This window comes from Nylanderia fulva, unplaced genomic scaffold (assembly GCF_048542155.1).
Source record: "Nylanderia fulva isolate GAGA-0341 unplaced genomic scaffold, ASM4854215v1 Scaffold19, whole genome shotgun sequence".
NCBI classification, from domain to species: Eukaryota; Metazoa; Arthropoda; class Insecta; order Hymenoptera; family Formicidae; genus Nylanderia; species Nylanderia fulva.
The window spans coordinates 2,659,022-2,677,494 of NW_028190161.1; the positions used below are offsets into that span (position 1 = coordinate 2,659,022).

The 18,473-nt window shown below is 29.9% G+C and overlaps 2 protein-coding genes across 4 annotated transcripts in view; both read left to right on the top strand.

Annotated features, from left to right (window-relative positions):
* Positions 1–11,148, top strand: part of LOC114936118 (uncharacterized) — a 54,160-nt gene extending 43,012 nt beyond the window's left edge. For both annotated transcript variants that reach the window (XM_029309145.2, XM_029309144.2), the window contains exons 2-8: positions 4,534–4,719; positions 5,260–5,407; positions 5,814–6,090; positions 6,543–6,786; positions 7,206–7,343; positions 7,560–7,853; positions 8,366–11,148. In XM_029309145.2, coding sequence (XP_029164978.1) covers positions 4,534–4,719; positions 5,260–5,407; positions 5,814–6,090; positions 6,543–6,786; positions 7,206–7,343; positions 7,560–7,853; positions 8,366–8,754 — 1,676 coding nt within the window. In that variant the 3' untranslated portion in view covers positions 8,755–11,148. The remainder of the gene's footprint in view (positions 1–4,533; positions 4,720–5,259; positions 5,408–5,813; positions 6,091–6,542; positions 6,787–7,205; positions 7,344–7,559; positions 7,854–8,365) is intronic.
* Positions 11,149–12,114: 966 nt separating this feature from the next.
* Positions 12,115–17,908, top strand: LOC114936060 (DNA damage-regulated autophagy modulator protein 2-like). 2 transcript variants are annotated; one of them, XM_029309056.2, is made up of 8 exons: positions 12,115–12,199; positions 12,912–13,001; positions 13,720–13,841; positions 14,161–14,387; positions 14,611–14,749; positions 15,062–15,219; positions 17,369–17,436; positions 17,529–17,908. In XM_029309056.2, exons 2-8 carry the CDS (start codon positions 12,931–12,933, stop codon positions 17,554–17,556), a joined length of 813 nt encoding a protein of 270 aa, XP_029164889.1. In that variant the 5' UTR covers positions 12,115–12,199; positions 12,912–12,930; the 3' UTR covers positions 17,557–17,908. The 2 variants fall into 2 exon arrangements, with proteins under 2 accessions (XP_029164889.1, XP_085337776.1); XM_085481650.1 differs by lacking the exon at positions 12,115–12,199 and having other exon boundaries at positions 17,369–17,908.
* The last annotated feature ends 565 nt before the right edge of the window (positions 17,909–18,473 follow it).

Below are 18,473 nucleotides of genomic sequence, written 5' to 3' on the forward strand. Positions count from 1 at the left end.
GCAAATCAGCAGCCTCTGACGAGAATACACATCATACTGATGTCGGAAAAGATAATTGAGATCGCGTATCATTGTTGGTACCAAAAAGAATAGTCATCTTCGATCGCGGAATGAAGAAACAAGAGCGCAACAGAAAAGTTGTTCTGAGTCCTGCTTATGAGGACAGCGGAGTCGCTATTTCCGGCGAACTCGGTGAACCTTCCTTTTCCGGGGAATGTGAGGGAATAGTATCCCTTCAAGCAGCAAAGGAAATTGAGGAAGATGCAAATCCTGATCCTAGGTTCGAATATACAAAATGCAATAAACTGCCGAACGATCGAGATGTTCTATTTCGCGTCAAAATAAATTAAACAATATCTAATATTAATCTTGAATTTAATTGAATCTATTTCATTTTTATTGATCTACAAGTTCTTCTAATTAAGATCAAATTATTTCAAGAATAATTAATATTTATTTTTAATTAATTATCAATATAAAATATTTCTTCAATTTATTATATTATGTAATATTTAATTGACATTTTCAATATCTTATATATATCTTTCGATAGACTTCCATTTTTCTAAACTAAATATCATTATCAAACTATTTGTTTTATAATCATTATTTGCGATTGTATAATAATGAATATTTAATCATGTGTCTCTGATGTAACTATGCGATCGGGGTTGGACGTGATCCTCGAAATTATTATCAGATATGAATTTATATCAGATATGCCGCGCAATGCACCATAAGACAACATTATTACCCTGAAAATGGTTGGGGTTGGGTCATCGTCGTGACGGGTGTCATGGTACAGATTCTCGCCACGGGAATTCACGGGGCTGTCGGGGCTTGGTTATTACTTGATGGAACAAAACGATATCGTCAGACTCTTCTGAACGTAGGTACGTGATGCAGCAAGTGCACAAGCATTATTAATATTTTATCCAACATTACTTTATCAAAAGTGATTGTATTAAATTAATTACATAATAAAAATATATTTGCGACTTATTAATATCTGCTTCGCGCAAATAAGAGATAATATTTATATAAGAGAAAGACTTGATATTTATCTAATTATCACGTCTAGATCAAAGTATTTTCTTCGCATTTTTTAAATTATTTTTCTCTGTTATTAATAAAATAAAAATGCTAATTTAAAAAATAGAATAAAGAAAGAGAAAACAGCACATGAGCTATAAAAATACACACTTAAGATAACATGTAATCACAAGATTGAAATTTATGTCTTGCAATATATGAGATGATATTATCTCCAGTGCAAAAGAAAGAATTGTCGAGAGTATTCTTTTAACATTTTATAAAGAAACAAAATATAAAATTGTATTCTCAAGTGATTTTCAATACTTCTAATAAGCACAACGTCAGCAATTCTTTCAAGTTTATATAAGCTTGCTTCGTTATTTGCGGAGCATTGTACAACGAACGGATTATTATCGTCCGTATAAATGGAAAGCCGCTTACAACTTATTTTCAACGATTTTTGTTATGCTCTTTGAATCTAAATAAATTTTGATGATTTTGCAACATAAGATTGTATTTCACAAAGGCACAAAATTTCAACAACGATAAGCTAATCCGACCCGAATGACTTGTGAAAATTCAGAAAGAACATGCGGAAATGAATCATGTTGTCTGGCAAAAATCCCAAGCATTTCAAGAGCAAAAAGTGCTCTAATCGATTTGTTATATCGATGATAAAAGAAACATTTGCTAAAATTTTAGTTATGTTTAAAATGTTTATATATTTTTTTATTAATGTATTAAAAGCCTTTGTCAATTAATATTCTTTGACGCTTTATGTCTTAAATTTTCGTTGCTCCGATTTTGAATTAAATATTTTTAAAAAATACTATAATCGAGCGTCCTCGTCCTTCGCGAGGACACGTTTACTATGTAAAACCCGACTAGTCCGCAAGTCATTGACCCTGATGGCAGCTCTCGCTCTCGCCAATTCACTCTCACTGTCGTTTTACCCATTCCTATCAACGGAGACTATCTCGGGGGGTGAGAGTACTCACACGATTCTCGATAAAGAACTCTGAACCTGACCGAGAAAAATAAAAAAAGGAGAAACGCAAAAAGTAGCAAAGCGCGAACATGATGAATGTCCTCCTTGGATTTCACAAACTAGAAGTGATTTTAATTACAAAAATTATTTCTGTAAAAACTAGATAAATTAAATGTTTAAAAATTATTAATCGGAAATAAAACGTTGTTCAATCAATAAACCAATATAGAAATAAAAATAATATTGCCACGCACGTACCAATTTATATTCAAATTTTACAGATATTTCGCAGATTTATGAACCTTATCATGTTATCAGGAAGGCACTTCACAATCTAATGTATTCCGAAATAACTCTCTGCATACAAATTTCTCTCCTGAACTTTCACATTCTTTCTCCCTCGTCAACGTCCTAAACGATAATAACAGAAACAGCCGGTGTATATCCCAAGGCAAATCTGGACGTATATATTTATTCCTGCGCGTAGGAGGGGATCTTCCAAGACGGTTGCAGGCTCTTAAGAATCCCGTCGGTATATCCAAAAGGAGAAAGAACCAAGGGAGATCTTGCGAAAGGCACCTTAAATGACGCATGCACGCGGACAAGTCAGCATCGTTGACGAGCGATATTTAACACGCATCCATCTCACTCCCTCGTAGCAACAGTGAGATTAATAACTGCTTTTTCCTACGCGGCGCCCGTTTGTCTCCGTAACCGGCAGCCCGTTACTTACCGCCGCAATAAAGCGCGATCGATGAGTTCGCGTATCAATGCCACCGGTGAAAATTAATTAAACGATTCTCCGCCTACGGCGACCTAATCGCGTCCGCTTAATAGAACGGTGTCGTAATTAAAACGGTCTTAGTGACGCAATGAGTGAGTGCTCGTTCGGTATCAACCGACGGTCGTATTAATTAGCGTCTTAGCGAGAGCGATCAGGATCTTGCGATAGAGAATGTATTTTGTACGTATGTATAATACGATATCTCGATTGATCGATAATTTTAAATAAGTATTTTCTTTTATTAATTTAAGAGGAAGTACTTATACGCGATTTACGATAGCTTACAGAGATGTAAACTAGTATTGTTTGCAGATAAATCTTCGGCTGTTTAAGTAGATGCAAGAAGTGTTTGCGGCTTTATTCCTTCCTTAGACGTGATTTATCGATGAGATTTCATAGCTGCGATAGACGCGCTAAACACATCGTGGCAAGAATAAAACGGAAAAGGAAAGGAGCATGAAACGTATTCGTTAGCACGTCGATATGCTTTCCGAAGATTCTTTGGATGCTGCGACTATCATAAATCATTTAAGAAACGATGGATGACAGCGCGCAAACCTTATTGGCTCCGACTTGCCGCGTATCTTGGGATATGGCAATAACTTACTTATGTTAGACGATACGTATCGCGAGTCTTATAAGGAAGTATATATAAAGCCGCTATTTAATCCATTTCCGCAGGCTGGAAATGTACTAGACAAAAATTGTGACTCACTCAATTTATGCTGACGAAAGAGATAGTATAAGAAGCAAATGAAATTAAAGAAAGAAATATTATTCCATGAAAGAAACAATATATAAGAGAAAATGTTAATAAATATTTATGAATATCTAATGGTCGAAAAAAAATTATATTAAATGTTAAGTGCGCTTTAAGATATCAAATGTATATATTGTTCTATTTTTTTCGAACATTGATGATGAACAAACCCGAAGCAGTGAGCCAATCGATGCGATAAGCAAACATTCTTCGTCGTGGTCATATTGCCGATCGCGGTTTATCCTTCGTAAAGTGTCGAGGAAGATTTGTCGGATTCCATTGCCATGATACACAGTGAATCCGCAAAGTGAATTCGTTTTACTATTGACATATCCCTCGAAAATCCGCGCGGAAAATGTGATACCACGAATTGCGACTCTATCATTTCTCACCAGACATCGTCTGACGTTCGTCAAACAAATGGCGAAAACGGATGGTCTGCGTCAATTTTAATAAATAGATAAATGAGCAAAAGAATAAAATGAAATAGATAATTGACATAACGTTACATAGCGATATAAGCGAGAAAAATAATGCCAAACGAGATTAGATAAACGATTGCTATAGTCGTAGCATTCTGTTATCTATGGCGCGTGACAAAAATCGAGACCGTTTTAAAATTGCTACGTACGATCTGATATTTATATTACGAGCGATACGAAAAAGTATTTCCTTTGGGACATAGATCAACAAATATACCGCTGATATAAAAAGATATTTTTCCGCATCAAAATTAATTCCGTCGCATTATATATAATATATATCTCGCAAACAGTAATAATATAAAAATCCATAATATTGCATTATTAGATGATATAGAAAATTGTACGAATAATTATAGTTGTTATCGTTCCTCCTCATAATCATGCTTCTTCGATTTTATCTAGAAGCCGTCTACGCAGCGTATACGGTTAAGCAAAGTTTGCACAATACCTGTACACTGTATCTGATGTTTTCTCGTTACAGGATGGCTGGGGGCAATGTCGACGGGTGTAGCCCTGCTGGTTTCGCCGGTGACGATAGCGTTTTGCCGAAGAAAAAGCACAAGAGTCACGGCAGTTTTGGGCGGCCTCGTTACCGCGCTCGGCTGTCTCTTCACTTCCTTCGCCTCGCAGTTCCACCAATTGTTCTTCAGCTACGGCACCGTAGTCGGTGAGTAAAGCTCGTAATAATAACGAGACTCTGGAGGACTACTCGCGGTAATGCAGTCATAGATGTTCTCCTGTAATGTGAGAGCAATGTAAAGATAATGAGATTCTTGGATAAACGAAACTCGTCGATAAAATATATCTCTATCTATAAAGTACATATCTCTTTTTTTAATCTACTTAATATAGTCTGAATAATTTTTATTAATAAAAACATAAACTATGTGACATAATATATTTATGAGAAAAATATATGTATATATTGCGATTTTTGACTATGTCAAGCGATTATAGTTGTGTCATCTTCCTTCTCGTTTTTTTTCATCTATAATTATTACTAATATTAATTTTATTTTTCTATCCTAATTCTTTCTCTCATGTGAAACTTTGTGCGAATTGAATTCAAGCAACAGTTTCACAAAAACGCAGAATAATCATGAAAAGGAATAATCACAAAATTATTATTATTATTATTATCGACTCCTATAAGAAAACTAGGGATGACTATAAATATATTTTAGCCATTAGTTTTTTATCCACACAGGGATAGGGGTTGGAATGACGCGAGACTGTAGCACACTGATGGTGGCACAATATTTTAAAAGGAAGAGAGAATTGGTCGAAATTTTCATCGTATCAGGAAGCGGCTTGGGTATAGCGGTCATGTCTGCTTTTATAAAAGGAGCAATCACGTAAGTTAAATCATAACAAATAAACGTCAAAAACTTATTTTAATAAATTCAAAAATATGAACGAACGAAAAAAAATGCAAAACTCATTACATTTTTTACATTAACCTTCATATAATTCTATATAATATTAATTACAATAAAGTTATTCTCCTAAAATGCCCTTTATTACTATTAATAAAGATAATTAAATTATTAAGTATTTTTTTACTTCAAATATAAAAACAGTAAAAAAATTTATATAAATATATATTTACATCATTATTATTATTTTTATTAAGAATCAATGTCTTCATATAAGTTTTTCTCTTCTTCGAAATATTACAATTAATTATTACAGAACATTTATAATTGGGACATCACGAAGAAATCAACTAAAATTTATATACAAAGATTATTTTTATTACAGGGCAATCGGATGGCGACTCGGTCTTCAAGCTGTCACAGGAGTGGTTTTTCTCACTTTTATTCTTGGCACTTTTTACCGTAGCGCTTCATTATACCATCCTCAACGAAGAGCAATCTTACATTTAAAGAATCAAAAGCGTAAAATAAAAGACAAAAACAAGGCTGATGACAGGCCACCATTTTTCGATTTTAGCACTTTGAAGAGTAAAACAGTGAGGATTCTCTTAGTGTCAACCGGAATTTCGGCGTTTGGGATCAACACGCCAATATTTTATCTGGTAACGATAAGAAGTGAATTTTAAAAAAACTGACGCAGCACATGTGCTGCATACATTTTTATGCTTATTCCTGATTCGATAATAAATCACGTAAAATAAATTTTTTTACAAAAATATACTTTATAAATTAATGCAGCTTACGATATTATGTAGATATATTATGTTATTAAAATTGCGCAGAATTAATCTTCTATATATTTCAGTAAGATTTAATCATTTTCTTCTAATTTTATTTAATCGTCATTATATTATTTTCTTCTAATAGATTATATTTTAATTGTTTAAAAGCAATAAATTTATATCAAATCGCTATTTAAAATTTTAAAAAATTATAATCTATATACTCTTGTATATTAACTTATATTTTCTTCTGCCGCAAAAAGTAAATGTTAATATCCGGTGTACATATATTTTAAGCTTGTAGATGCATAAAATAAATCTATTCTTTGTAGGCGCATCAAGTCGAGGAGGAAGGTCTCGGGGATGCAGTCGTCTTGTTGCAAGCTTATCTCGGACTAGCTTGGACTCTCGGCTGCGTAGCATTCGGACTTTTGGTCGTTCATCGCAGCGTCGAATGCAGGATAGCCCGCCAATATCTCACACAAGCGGCCGTTTTCGTATGCGGACTCTGCATTCTCGCTCTCACCGCCGTTCAAGGAAATTACCACGGATATGTTATGTTCGCGTGGATTTACGGTAAAGTCAAACTTTCATTTGTGAAAATGCAGAAAATCTAATAGAAAGTCTTAAAAAAAAAGTCTTTCTTGAATAAGAAATAATTTGAATTGACAAAAAAATTATTAGATAATTCTTGATGTGTTAATATAGTATAAATTAATAATATATATTGTCTCAATATAATATAATATATACGATTATACGATAATAAATAAAACTGTGATATTTTTTCTCAGCTGATCAGTGTTTGTTTTTTCTTTGAAGTAATGAAGATTATAAAAAATCGACGATTTAAACCACCAAAATTGTAATAACGAAAGAATACAATAGGGATTTAGTAACGCGATTTCTCCACCTTTTTCTTTCATTATTTTATGCCATAAAATATTTTCGAGATCATATTACGAGCAATAAAAAAAACGCTGATTTTCTTGTAGGTATTTTTTGCGGCGGCTATCATTATAGCCTGAAGATGTATACGTACGAAAGGGTGAGAGCACGAAACTTTGCCAGAACATGGGGTTTCGTCCAATGCTCTCAAGCGATACCAATTGCGATCGGAGTGCCAATATCGGGTAATAAAATAAAATCTAACGTAATGATATTTGTGCATTTTAACGAACACAAACATTCTATTATATATTGTTCCATTCATTGCAATTATTTTACTTATAAACAAACTTTTTCGAAAGAGAAAGATTTTTAAAATATTTGAGAACGTATTATAGATTATGCTCTGTATAATATAAACTGAATCTTCTTTTGTATATATGTGTTCGTGTATTTTGTAGGATATATAAACGTAGGCTGCGGCGGTAAGGCTGGCTATTACTTCAGCTCAACATGCGTCTTAGTTGGCAGTTTCACTCTCTTCTTCATCGATTTGCATAGAAGAAATTTGTCCAAACATAAACATAGAGTTAATGGTACGAAACATACATGCGCTTCGGATAACTGTCCTCAACGACGAAAGCCGTCATTCAGTCAGGAACCCGAGAACGAAGGACCTCATGTGTCCGCTGCTGGAGCAGCCGGAGCAACAGCCGCAGCACTCGTCTTAGGAGCTGATATTGTGCCAATACAAGGTATACATATATCTCGTTTTTTCTTTCTCTCTTTTATATTTTTTTTAATTTTTGCAATTTTATTAATAAAAAAAGACTATAGTTTGAAAGTATCCCCTTTAAATGACATTATTTTATTATAATGCGTTATAATAAAATTTACGGCAATTCTGAATTAAACTCAAGTTCTCATCATATATCGTGCTATTACTTCGTATGTTATTTCTTTAATTATTAATTATAATTATTGAAGAAATAATTTTAATTTACATTAGAAATAAAAATATAAGATTAATTTATTTATTTGTAACTGCTCATCATATTACTTGTAGTGAGATTTTACTAACTAATTTTTTCACATATGCTCTATATTTATATTCATAGTCTTTTAAATAAATTAATTAATATTTTATTTGCATCACATAACATTATATCTATATATAATATATGAAGCATATTATAAAGTGTGCCAAAAATCGCATGCCAGTTATATTAAAGATATTACAAAATATGCATCACAATTATTATTTTAGGTGAAACAATAAACGCTTTGGGATCAAATAAACCGGAGCTCACATGTATCTCAGAGGAAGGTATCGCCGACATGGATTTACCCGACAATCTACTAGAGGATCTTGATTATATAGGAGACTGCATAACCTCGTGTAACAAGGTCGAGAACTATCTCATGCTTTCAGAATTCGAGAATAATTTAATCGCCGAGGTGCCGATTATTATGGATCGCCGCGGACGCAGATGGTCCTTGGCGCGATCCAAAACTATTCAATCTAATTGTGGTCAGACTAGCGGTGTGCAATCGACAGCTGACGAAGAGGAAGTTAAACCGAAGTGGCGTTTCATGAATGTACCGCCTAATGCTAATACCAGAATGATCACTGTCATCGACGAGGCCAGCGCGTAATTACGAGTTACAAACAATATAAAGTTATTAATCCTAAACTTGATAAGATTTGAAAAAAATAAATTTTAAATAATAAATGAAAAAATAAGCAGAAATTTACAAATAGGAGGAAACGTATAATTTTAGCGTATTTTTAATGTAATCTTTTTGTAAAATACTTAATCTATAAAACTAAAATTAACCTGAAAATACGTTTTAACTAAAATAAATAAAAAATAAAAAATTGCAAATCTATTACAAAACTGTGGAACAAAAATATATCTTATATGATACATTGCCAAGTATATGATTAGAGACATTATTTCTAACATGTCAAATTTCTGTATACGCATATTTTTATGTCGAGCATTTAGAGTCGCAGAAATATGATTAAATTATTATTTTTCTTATATTAGAAAGAAATAAAATTTAAACACGATCTATATATTAATATATAAGTATCATTTTTTTCAAATTCTATTGTTATTGCACGCAATTTTTAAAACAATCTTGTGAATAATCTGAAAGAAAAGTTACGAAGTCTAAAAAAATTAACCAGATACAAAATTATTTCGGTCATACATGAAACCTATTAATCTAATCACGTAATCTCTATTAGCATTCTATTAATTATTCCGGTTTGTTCCTCCGTTATTTATTTAAATACTTGTAACAGTTATATTAGTCATAAATAATAAGTAATAACATGTTAATTCAAATGACTTTGTTCACTGAGAATGTAATCACTCCGATAACACGGATTACTTAATTCGCGATGCAATTAAGGACAATAACGTCGGCTTTCGACAAGAGGAAAACCACGGAAACGCTCCGTCCATATGAAAACACTTTTAATTTGCATTGACATTCTTTAAACTTATGATTATTTTATTGTCTAAAATAATCGATATATTATATGCTATAATTAACTAATTGATAATATTATATTTTAAGCCTTAAAACACTTCAGAGAATGAAAGATATCTGTTAATTACACGAATGAAATAGCAAGCTCAGACTCCTGGCACAAATAATTTACAAATTGTTATGCAACCAATGAAACAATTGAGAATGCAATCATAGTAAACATAGCACTGACAAATACCAATATTATAAATTATATTTAAATAATACTTCTCAATTTTAGTGCACTTGAAAGAAATCTAATTTTATACAAATTATTTTCTTTGATAAATTAATTTTTTAATTCTAATGCAATTTCATAAAAAATATATATGTATAACATAAAAAATATTACATATAAATATATTTTACTAATTGTAAGAATTTTATTTGATTATTTTGATATTAATTGCTGATATTTATAAATAAAATACCAGTATACTTTTCTTTGCGATTGTAAATAATTATTCACTGTGCAAATGAGAATTACTAATACAACTATATGTACACATACACGTTAGTTTAAGATATGAAAACTAGTCCGATCGCGTTTTAAAAGTATTTGTGAAAATATGAACTGGCGATCGACTCCAGATAACAATGTGCATCTATTTATTTATATTAGAATATATTAAACTATTTATATTAGAATGTAAATATTTAACATTAAGCCATGTATATACACACATTATTTTAGACATGTGCAATTATCGGCCTATATTATGCATCTACAACAGCAATATTTTCCCTGCTTAAACATTTATTTGAATAATTTAAAATTTTGTTGAAACAATATCACAATATCTTTACCAAGCAAACAGCTTTTCAAACAGAAAAAAAATTACTTATGAAACAGATGAATGTGAGGAATCTGAGGAAAATTTCATAAATATTTGCGAGTATCAATGATTTGATTGAAATCCGAACAATTCATTCAAGCAATAAAAATAATTGGTATTTAAAATACTAATTATTTTTCTGCGTAAGACATATATTCGCTGATAATTATAAAATTAATATAAAAATCAATAATATACTAATTAACTGCCATTTAAAAGATAACACCAAACTTGCTAAAAACATATCTTGCGTCCAATTTATAAATGCTTTTTACTAAAACTCTCTCAAATTACTGCCATTAAAAAAATACTAACAGGTTCACCGAAATGTATTGTAACAAAAAAGTGTTCACTTAAAAATGTTCAAAAAAGAATAACAATAAAAAATTAATTAAAAAATTGAAAATTAAAATAACTTATAATTATTTCTGATTTTATATTGCCAAGAATGCTACATTAAGTTTTCCAAAAGAATTCTGTACTTTACAACAATAAATATATGTAGATATAGCAATCTCCCAAAAAACAATAATAATTACCAAATTTCTTCCTAAGTAAAGTAAATTGTTAAATGTACCATAGTGATAAGATCAATATAAGATCAAACAAAAATCGCTGAGCGTATTGTATTGTCGTAATATTGTTGATATAAAAATATGATTCAAATATGTAATTCATATACGTGTAGTTTTTTTACAATATCCCAATTATATATTTTCTTCGCATTTCTAAACGAAAAGTCGCAATTTCAAATGAATGTTTCATTAGCATGGAATGGTCGCAGCGTGCAGTAGTAAACACAATTTGAAATTGGGTCGAATTAGAAACAGTACTGCCAAACGACCCCATTACCATTCCAATAAACATGATATCGATTGCGTTAATTACAAATTCTTGATACTCTACTAATTTCAAGCGAAGCATGTGTTACGTTGCGTGACAATTCGTACATTTAACTTAATAATGCTTAAAGATTTATATTCCTAAATCATTTATCGATTAATGACTCAATTCTCCTTTTTAAAACTGAAATAATCTTGAAATGATAATTTGGAAATAATTTATATGCACTTGGCCTTAAAAAATAATGCAAAAATGATATTAAACTCTTCATATCAATTTTAAGACACTATAAAAATTCAAATATAATTTTATATAATTTATATTTTCTATTTTCTATTTTCTATTTTTGTTTCCATATTTTTGAAATGTATATTCTAAATTTTTTTCTATAATTTTCTTAAAAATCAACTTTCATAACTAATTATAAAAATAAATTATAAGTGCATGCAACAGCTATTAAATAACTTAATAACTAATTTCATCAAAATAATTAATTTAAGAGATTAAATCTTTTATTTTATTAACAACTTTGATTTATAAATAATTTCGTTCAAATTATTTAATTTTTATTTAAAAACTGATGTGTGTGAAGAATATGCAGACAAACACAAATGTTTTTGATTTTTAATTGAAATATATTCTCACAGAAATATATTTAAAAAATAAATTAAATGTCGGAAAAATGTATCATATTGTCTCGCGTTGCACATTAATTAGCATGTAATTGTATGCGTGTGTCGATTGGTACGGTACGTGCGATAAAAGGTAGCACAACAGAGAACAGTCGCGTCAAAGCGCTTCACGATTAAATGCTTCCATGGCATGAGTCGTGACAGTATATTCTTATTAAAAAAGTTGTAAGACTTGACGAGGTTCTCAAGGTGAGTTTCGATCATTTTTTTTTCAATGATAGAATTCGATTGTCATAAGTTATCAAATATCCATTCTCCCAAAAATTCAACAAATCGTTTTCTTTGTTATGCAATTAAAAAATCTTATTTCTCAATCTACAGTAAAAATAAATTAGCAAAATTTTGCTTTCCTTTCGAGTTTTTGGTTCAATAATGTACCGAGTTTTCTCAAATATCATCTTGAATATCTTATTATTATAAACGATTTGATGTAACAAATTTTTAATGTTTCGTGTAATGATTCATTGATTGATTATGAGATAAAACTTATTTATTTATATTTGTTATATTTATTTGTTCTTAATACATTTGATATATGTATGTGTCTACTTTAGTAGTGTACCAAATATATCAAGAGATTTATTAAAACTGCGATATAATTAGGAAAAAAATATCATTTTTCTATCCTCCAATACCACCCTCAATATCGTGGAATGAACATTATAAATCACGAGAAGAGTCTTCCAGCGGTCTCTTGGGTCATTTTGGCTGAGTCCTTTTTATGAACTCAGCTAAAATATGTGTCACACCCCATCTTCTATCTGTCCCTTTCAATCCATCGATCATGCTAGCTATCGCATCGCGACCAATCTTAATCATCTCGATGAAGAATGTGTACAAGTGCGAATATAGGACGCATACAACACTAACAACGCGTGATAAGAATTACCGTATCTTGCAGAACTGAGGGTAAAACGAGAATGGCATACGGGAAACTACACGTACTACCATTGAGTCTTTTCATCTTAATTCCCGTGACATTTGTAATTACGTAAGTTTGCAATTTATGAATGGACAATAATAAGTTAAATTATTAGTAGCAGTATAGTAAAAAACAAGACAAATACATTCTTCAGTATAAATTAAAAATTTAAAGTATATAAAGTATTATAACTTCTCCAACTTCTTTCTTTTTAGAATTTTCAATTAGCTTATTCATTTTCTAATCGCTATTATTCATCTTTCTTAGCAAATCTTAATTAATTTTTATCTTGCTTGCACTGTCAATCAATAATTTCTTCTCAAAATTAGATGCTAAATATGATACGAAGTCAATATAAGAATTATTACTATATTATATCTTTTTATCGACATAACACAGGCAGAGAAAAAGAGAGTACTTATTCTTTTGAAAAAAAATTGAATTAAATTTTATTCTATTGTATATTATTTTATTTTATTTAATACGTATTATATAAATAATTTTTAAAATATTAAGAATATTGTATTTCATTGAAATTAAAATAAATAAAATTTTAAAGAAATAAATATTCTAAATGTAAGTTAATTAATTATAATTAAGGAATAATTTGTTTTACAACTTGTATTGTATTTTACTATCTATTCTATAGAATAGCAAATGCAGAATTATTAACGATGAAGAGCTAATCGTAAAAGAACTTTGCGAGCGGTCGAAGAAATCTGATGCAAGCGTTTTATATACTTGCTCGCGCCACACGTTTATAGTTTATAAATGATTCATATTTCAGATACACCATATCGGTGCAATGGGACCACGTGGTGCCTGGATTCCCTTATATATCAGAGACCGGCACATTATCCCCGGAATCCTGCATATTTGCGCAGTGCCTAAATATCGCAGCTCTTTTACGTATGTATATACAGTTCAAAATTCTTCAAAGATTATATTAAATTAGCTTTATCCCATTCATTAAAGTAAATTAAATTACATTAAATTAAATTAGATTTATCTCATTTATCTTTAAAATCTAGGTTTTCCCAAAATAATTAAATAAATTTAAAAAAAAGTTTGAAGAGAATAAAGTGTCTCATTAAAATAACTGTAAAATAAAAAAATAAATAAGATTACAAAAAGCATAATAAAAAGATAAAGAAAAAGGGAAGAACTAGAGAAAAATAGATTTAAATAAATTCTATTTAAACAAAATCAAAATCTGCATCTTTCACAGTCGGATGCTGCGTCTACATTAGGCACCGGCAAGTATTGCAATGGCAGATAGAGAGAGGTCGTAACCTCGTAAGCAGAAGACTTATCGTAGTGACCGCATGCTGCGGTATCCTTGCTTGTTTCGGTCTAGATATACTAGCCAATTTTCAAGAAGCTCGTGTAATCGCCGCTCATATGGTGGGAGCAATGACTTGCTTTTCAGCTGGCACACTCTATTTTTGCTTTCAGGTACCTCGTAATGTGTATCGTTACGTTTTATCGTGGGTATTCTTGCAAAAGGCATTAATCGATAATGAGGCAGCCATTCTTTGGTGCAATGCCAATTAAACATTTACTTAAAACAGTATCAAAGTAGTTTGAAGTGACGGAATGGATAACTTTTATACAAAAAAAATAATTTTATCATCATGAAAAATAATTAAAATTATTATTATAATAACTAATATTTTAGACATATCTGAGTTATAAGATGGTACCAGCAATGAATGGCACGATTATCGTTTATGTACGCGCAATTCTCTCAGCTCTCACGTTGATATTAACAATCGCTACAATAATTCCTGGCTATATCTCGATGTCTGAATTTCAAGGTAAATATATTATAAATTAGTATGTATTGTATAATGTAACAAATACTCTTAGTGAGATTAGATTCTGCAATCATTCACATGCAAAATGGCTAGATTCTCATTCAAAAATTGCATACAAATGCAAAAATATTCATATATAAGATTTTTCATTTTACCATTACATAAAAAATATTATTCTTATCGTTAAACAGAATTAAAATAAAGTAGCTTAAACATTTTTAATTGAAATAGAATGTTCAAACAATAAATAAAATAATAAAATAAAAAGAAAAATAAAATAAAATAAAAATGAAAATTTAATTTGTTGTGCAGGTAATGATTACAAGAAGTGGCTACCAGCAGACGGTGGTTGGGGCTGGCACGTCGCCAGTACTATATGCGAATGGATTCTCGCGATAGTCTATTGCGCGTTTCTTCTCACATTCGTTCTGGAATTTCGATTAATTAACTTTGAAGATCCCGTAGTTACGGTATCACAATTATTTATAATTGTTGATATGATAGTTTTTTTTTGTTTGAGAAATTATGTTATCTTTTGCATTTGTTAAGTTTTTTCTTTCTAAATACTTCTATAAATATGATATTCTGCCACTATCGTCTTTTTACAAATTTTTTAGAATTTAAATTTTTTAAAAATTTGACAAACTAAAAAACAATTATCGAGCTGAATATTCGAGATGTTCAGTCAACTACCATTTATTACATGTATAAATTATAAAACTACAGTCATTATATTATATTAAAACTAACGCAAATTAACGCAAATTACAATCATTCTATAAACGTTTCGACCGCACGCGGTCTTCTTCAGTATAATTATTGAAAAATAAATTCTTACAATTCACATGATATCGAAATTTAATTATAGTTATTCAGAATCGAGAGTTTTTGAGCAATTAACGCGTGTTTCAATCCGTCCTGTCCAACAATGTTCGCCTCGATATGATCTCTGATTTTGTTCAGATCTCGGATGATTTCATCGTTAATATGCGAGAAATTAACCCGTACCGTAGACGCTGCGATTAATAAGAAATTACCGATCAACGTATGTCCAAATTATAATATATATCCCCTACAATTGGTAGTATGCTTACCTATCATCGTTCTTCTTGACAATTTTGCTACTTATTAACAGTTATTAAGGATGAAAGGACTAAACATCCATGCAATTCGAATGTGGTTTATAAGATCAGTTGCAATAATTGTAATGCATCTTATGTAGGCCAAACAAAGAGGCAATTGCAGACGCGAATAAAAGAACATAAAAATAATATTAGGTTGGACTCAACGAAACATTCAGTAATTTCTGAACACATAATAAATGAACATCATACTTTTAATTGGGACAATGTTAAGATCATGGACAACGAAAATAATTATTATAAAAGACTCATTTCTGAGATGCTACATATCAAGGAACAAAAAAATGGACTAAATTTAAACAAAGATACTGAGTTACTTAGCGAGTCGTATTTTGATATTTTGGATATATTAGCAAACAATAAATAATAATAGGACAAATAGGACATTAACGAGTAAAACATAGATATTAGATCATATATAAACACGCACGCTCTCCGATCAAGTAGAGTTTAAAATGAGCTGTCTTTCTGTATTGTTGTTTGTTAAGTGTCATCCTTAATAACTGTTAATAAGTAGCAAAATTGTCAAGAAGAACGATGATAGGTAAGCATACTACCAATTGTAGGGGATATATATTATAATTTGGACATACGTTGATCGGTAATTTCTTATTAATCGCAGCGTCTACGGTACGGGTTAATTTCTCGCATATTAACGATGAAATCATCCGAGATCTGAACAAAATCAGAGATCATATCGAGGCGAACATTGTTGGACAGGACGGATTGAAACACGCGTTAATTGCTCAAAAACTCTCGATTCTGAATAACTATAATTAAATTTCGATATCATGTGAATTGTAAGAATTTATTTTTCAATAATTATACTGAAGAAGACCGCGTGCGGTCGAAACGTTTATAGAATGATTGTAATTTGCGTTAATTTGCGTTAGTTTTAATATAATATAATGACTGTAGTTTTATAATTTATACATGTAATAAATGGTAGTTGACTGAACATCTCGAATATTCAGCTCGATAAGTTGGCCTTATATTTATCACTTTGTTTTCAATACACGAGCGACAATTTATATTAATTTATAAAAAACAATTAACTATCAAATTTTTTTTAATATTTATCATTGAGCGTATCATTTTTTATTATTTTTAAAAATTTAATTAAATTTATATATAATTAAATTAAAATTGAATTAAATTTAATTAAAGAATAGAATAAGATTTTGTTATACATTTACAATGACATATTTTAATCTTTAAAAAATTTTTAATTGTTTTAAATAAAAATCTTAATTTTTACTTGTCAAGAAAAAATTAATTTTGAATTTGTTAAGAAATTTAAGAATATTATACTTAAAAAAGAAGACTATAATAATAGTGGAATATCTTGTATATATTGCTTATACAATTATTTTTATTTTTATGCGTAATTATCAACCAATTTTAATAATAGATAATGAAATGTATATACGACAAAAATGTATTCCATGCATTAAATTTATAAATAAATTTGTTTTAGTTAATGTATTTGGATAAAATCGAGAACACGGAGTTACATAAAACGGAAGCAACAACGCCACAAGATACGTAATTTCTTTTCTACACTTGTCAAGTTAGCACTAGCTATATATTTAGTTCACTATATCCTATCTTTCTAATATATCTTAAACCCCTGACAGTTATTGCACATTATCGCAAAGAAAATAGTAAAGCAACAAGAAACCAGAATAATGAAAATAGCATATAAGTATATACGTATTATAGAATATAAACAGAAAAAACAATAATTTAGTCAATCACAACGGAAAAATAAGACCTGACATATGAATTTCCTATGTTAATAAAGAACAAAATATAGAAAAAATATTAATTAAGAATGCAAGTTAAACGAATAAAAAGAATATCGTTATGCGTTGCGTAAACTGACTTTCTCTTATTCCTCAGAACTTTGTTACTATATAGTAAGTAATAGTATTAATTTAAATAGAGTTGTAAGCTGCATTACAATTATAGCCAACGATAAAAAATATGTCATAATAAATCAAAAATTAAAACATATCACAACAGTATAACATAGAATACATTATTTTAATATTTCTCATTTTTTAAATTATAACTTCAAACGAAATTATCGTTATTATAATATTAAAAAATTAATTCCCTACAAGTCGGACCAAATTCATATAGCAATAATATTCCGTAAAAATTAGATCGAAATATGACGTTTCTGTGTTCGAACAAGAATTTAAAAAGAGATAGATCGATTTCAATTTTAATTATTCTTGAAGTTAGAAATGTCGTGCATTAAGGTATGTGAATAGTGAATCTAGCCCCTGACTTTCAAAAAATTAATTTCTTAATGTGAAAAATGATAGTATTTCGTTCGTAGTCAATATAAAAATAAAAAATATTAAAATTATGAACGACAACCGACTTTAAAATTTCTCAAATTCGATTGCACAGTCTTTCTTAGAATCGAATGTAAATGTTTGAAGTAATTTCCGTTTCGTTTGCAGCTGCACAATTTAGAAATTACATTCGTTTAAAAAAATTGCCAAAACTGATTTTCGTCAATTTTTAAGATTTTTTAAATGCTTTTTCAATATAAATTTCGATTTCGACTA

Bases quoted from the DNA above. Each gene is read 5' to 3' on its own strand.
- LOC114936060 (XM_029309056.2), top strand. From the start codon at position 12,931: ATGGCATACGGGAAACTACACGTACTACCATTGAGTCTTTTCATCTTA. The intron at 13,842-14,160 runs GTATGTATATAC...CATCTTTCACAG, and splicing joins AAATATCGCAGCTCTTTTAC to TCGGATGCTGCGTCTACATT. The intron at 17,437-17,528 runs GTAATTTCTTTT...AACCCCTGACAG, and splicing joins GCAACAACGCCACAAGATAC to TTATTGCACATTATCGCAAA.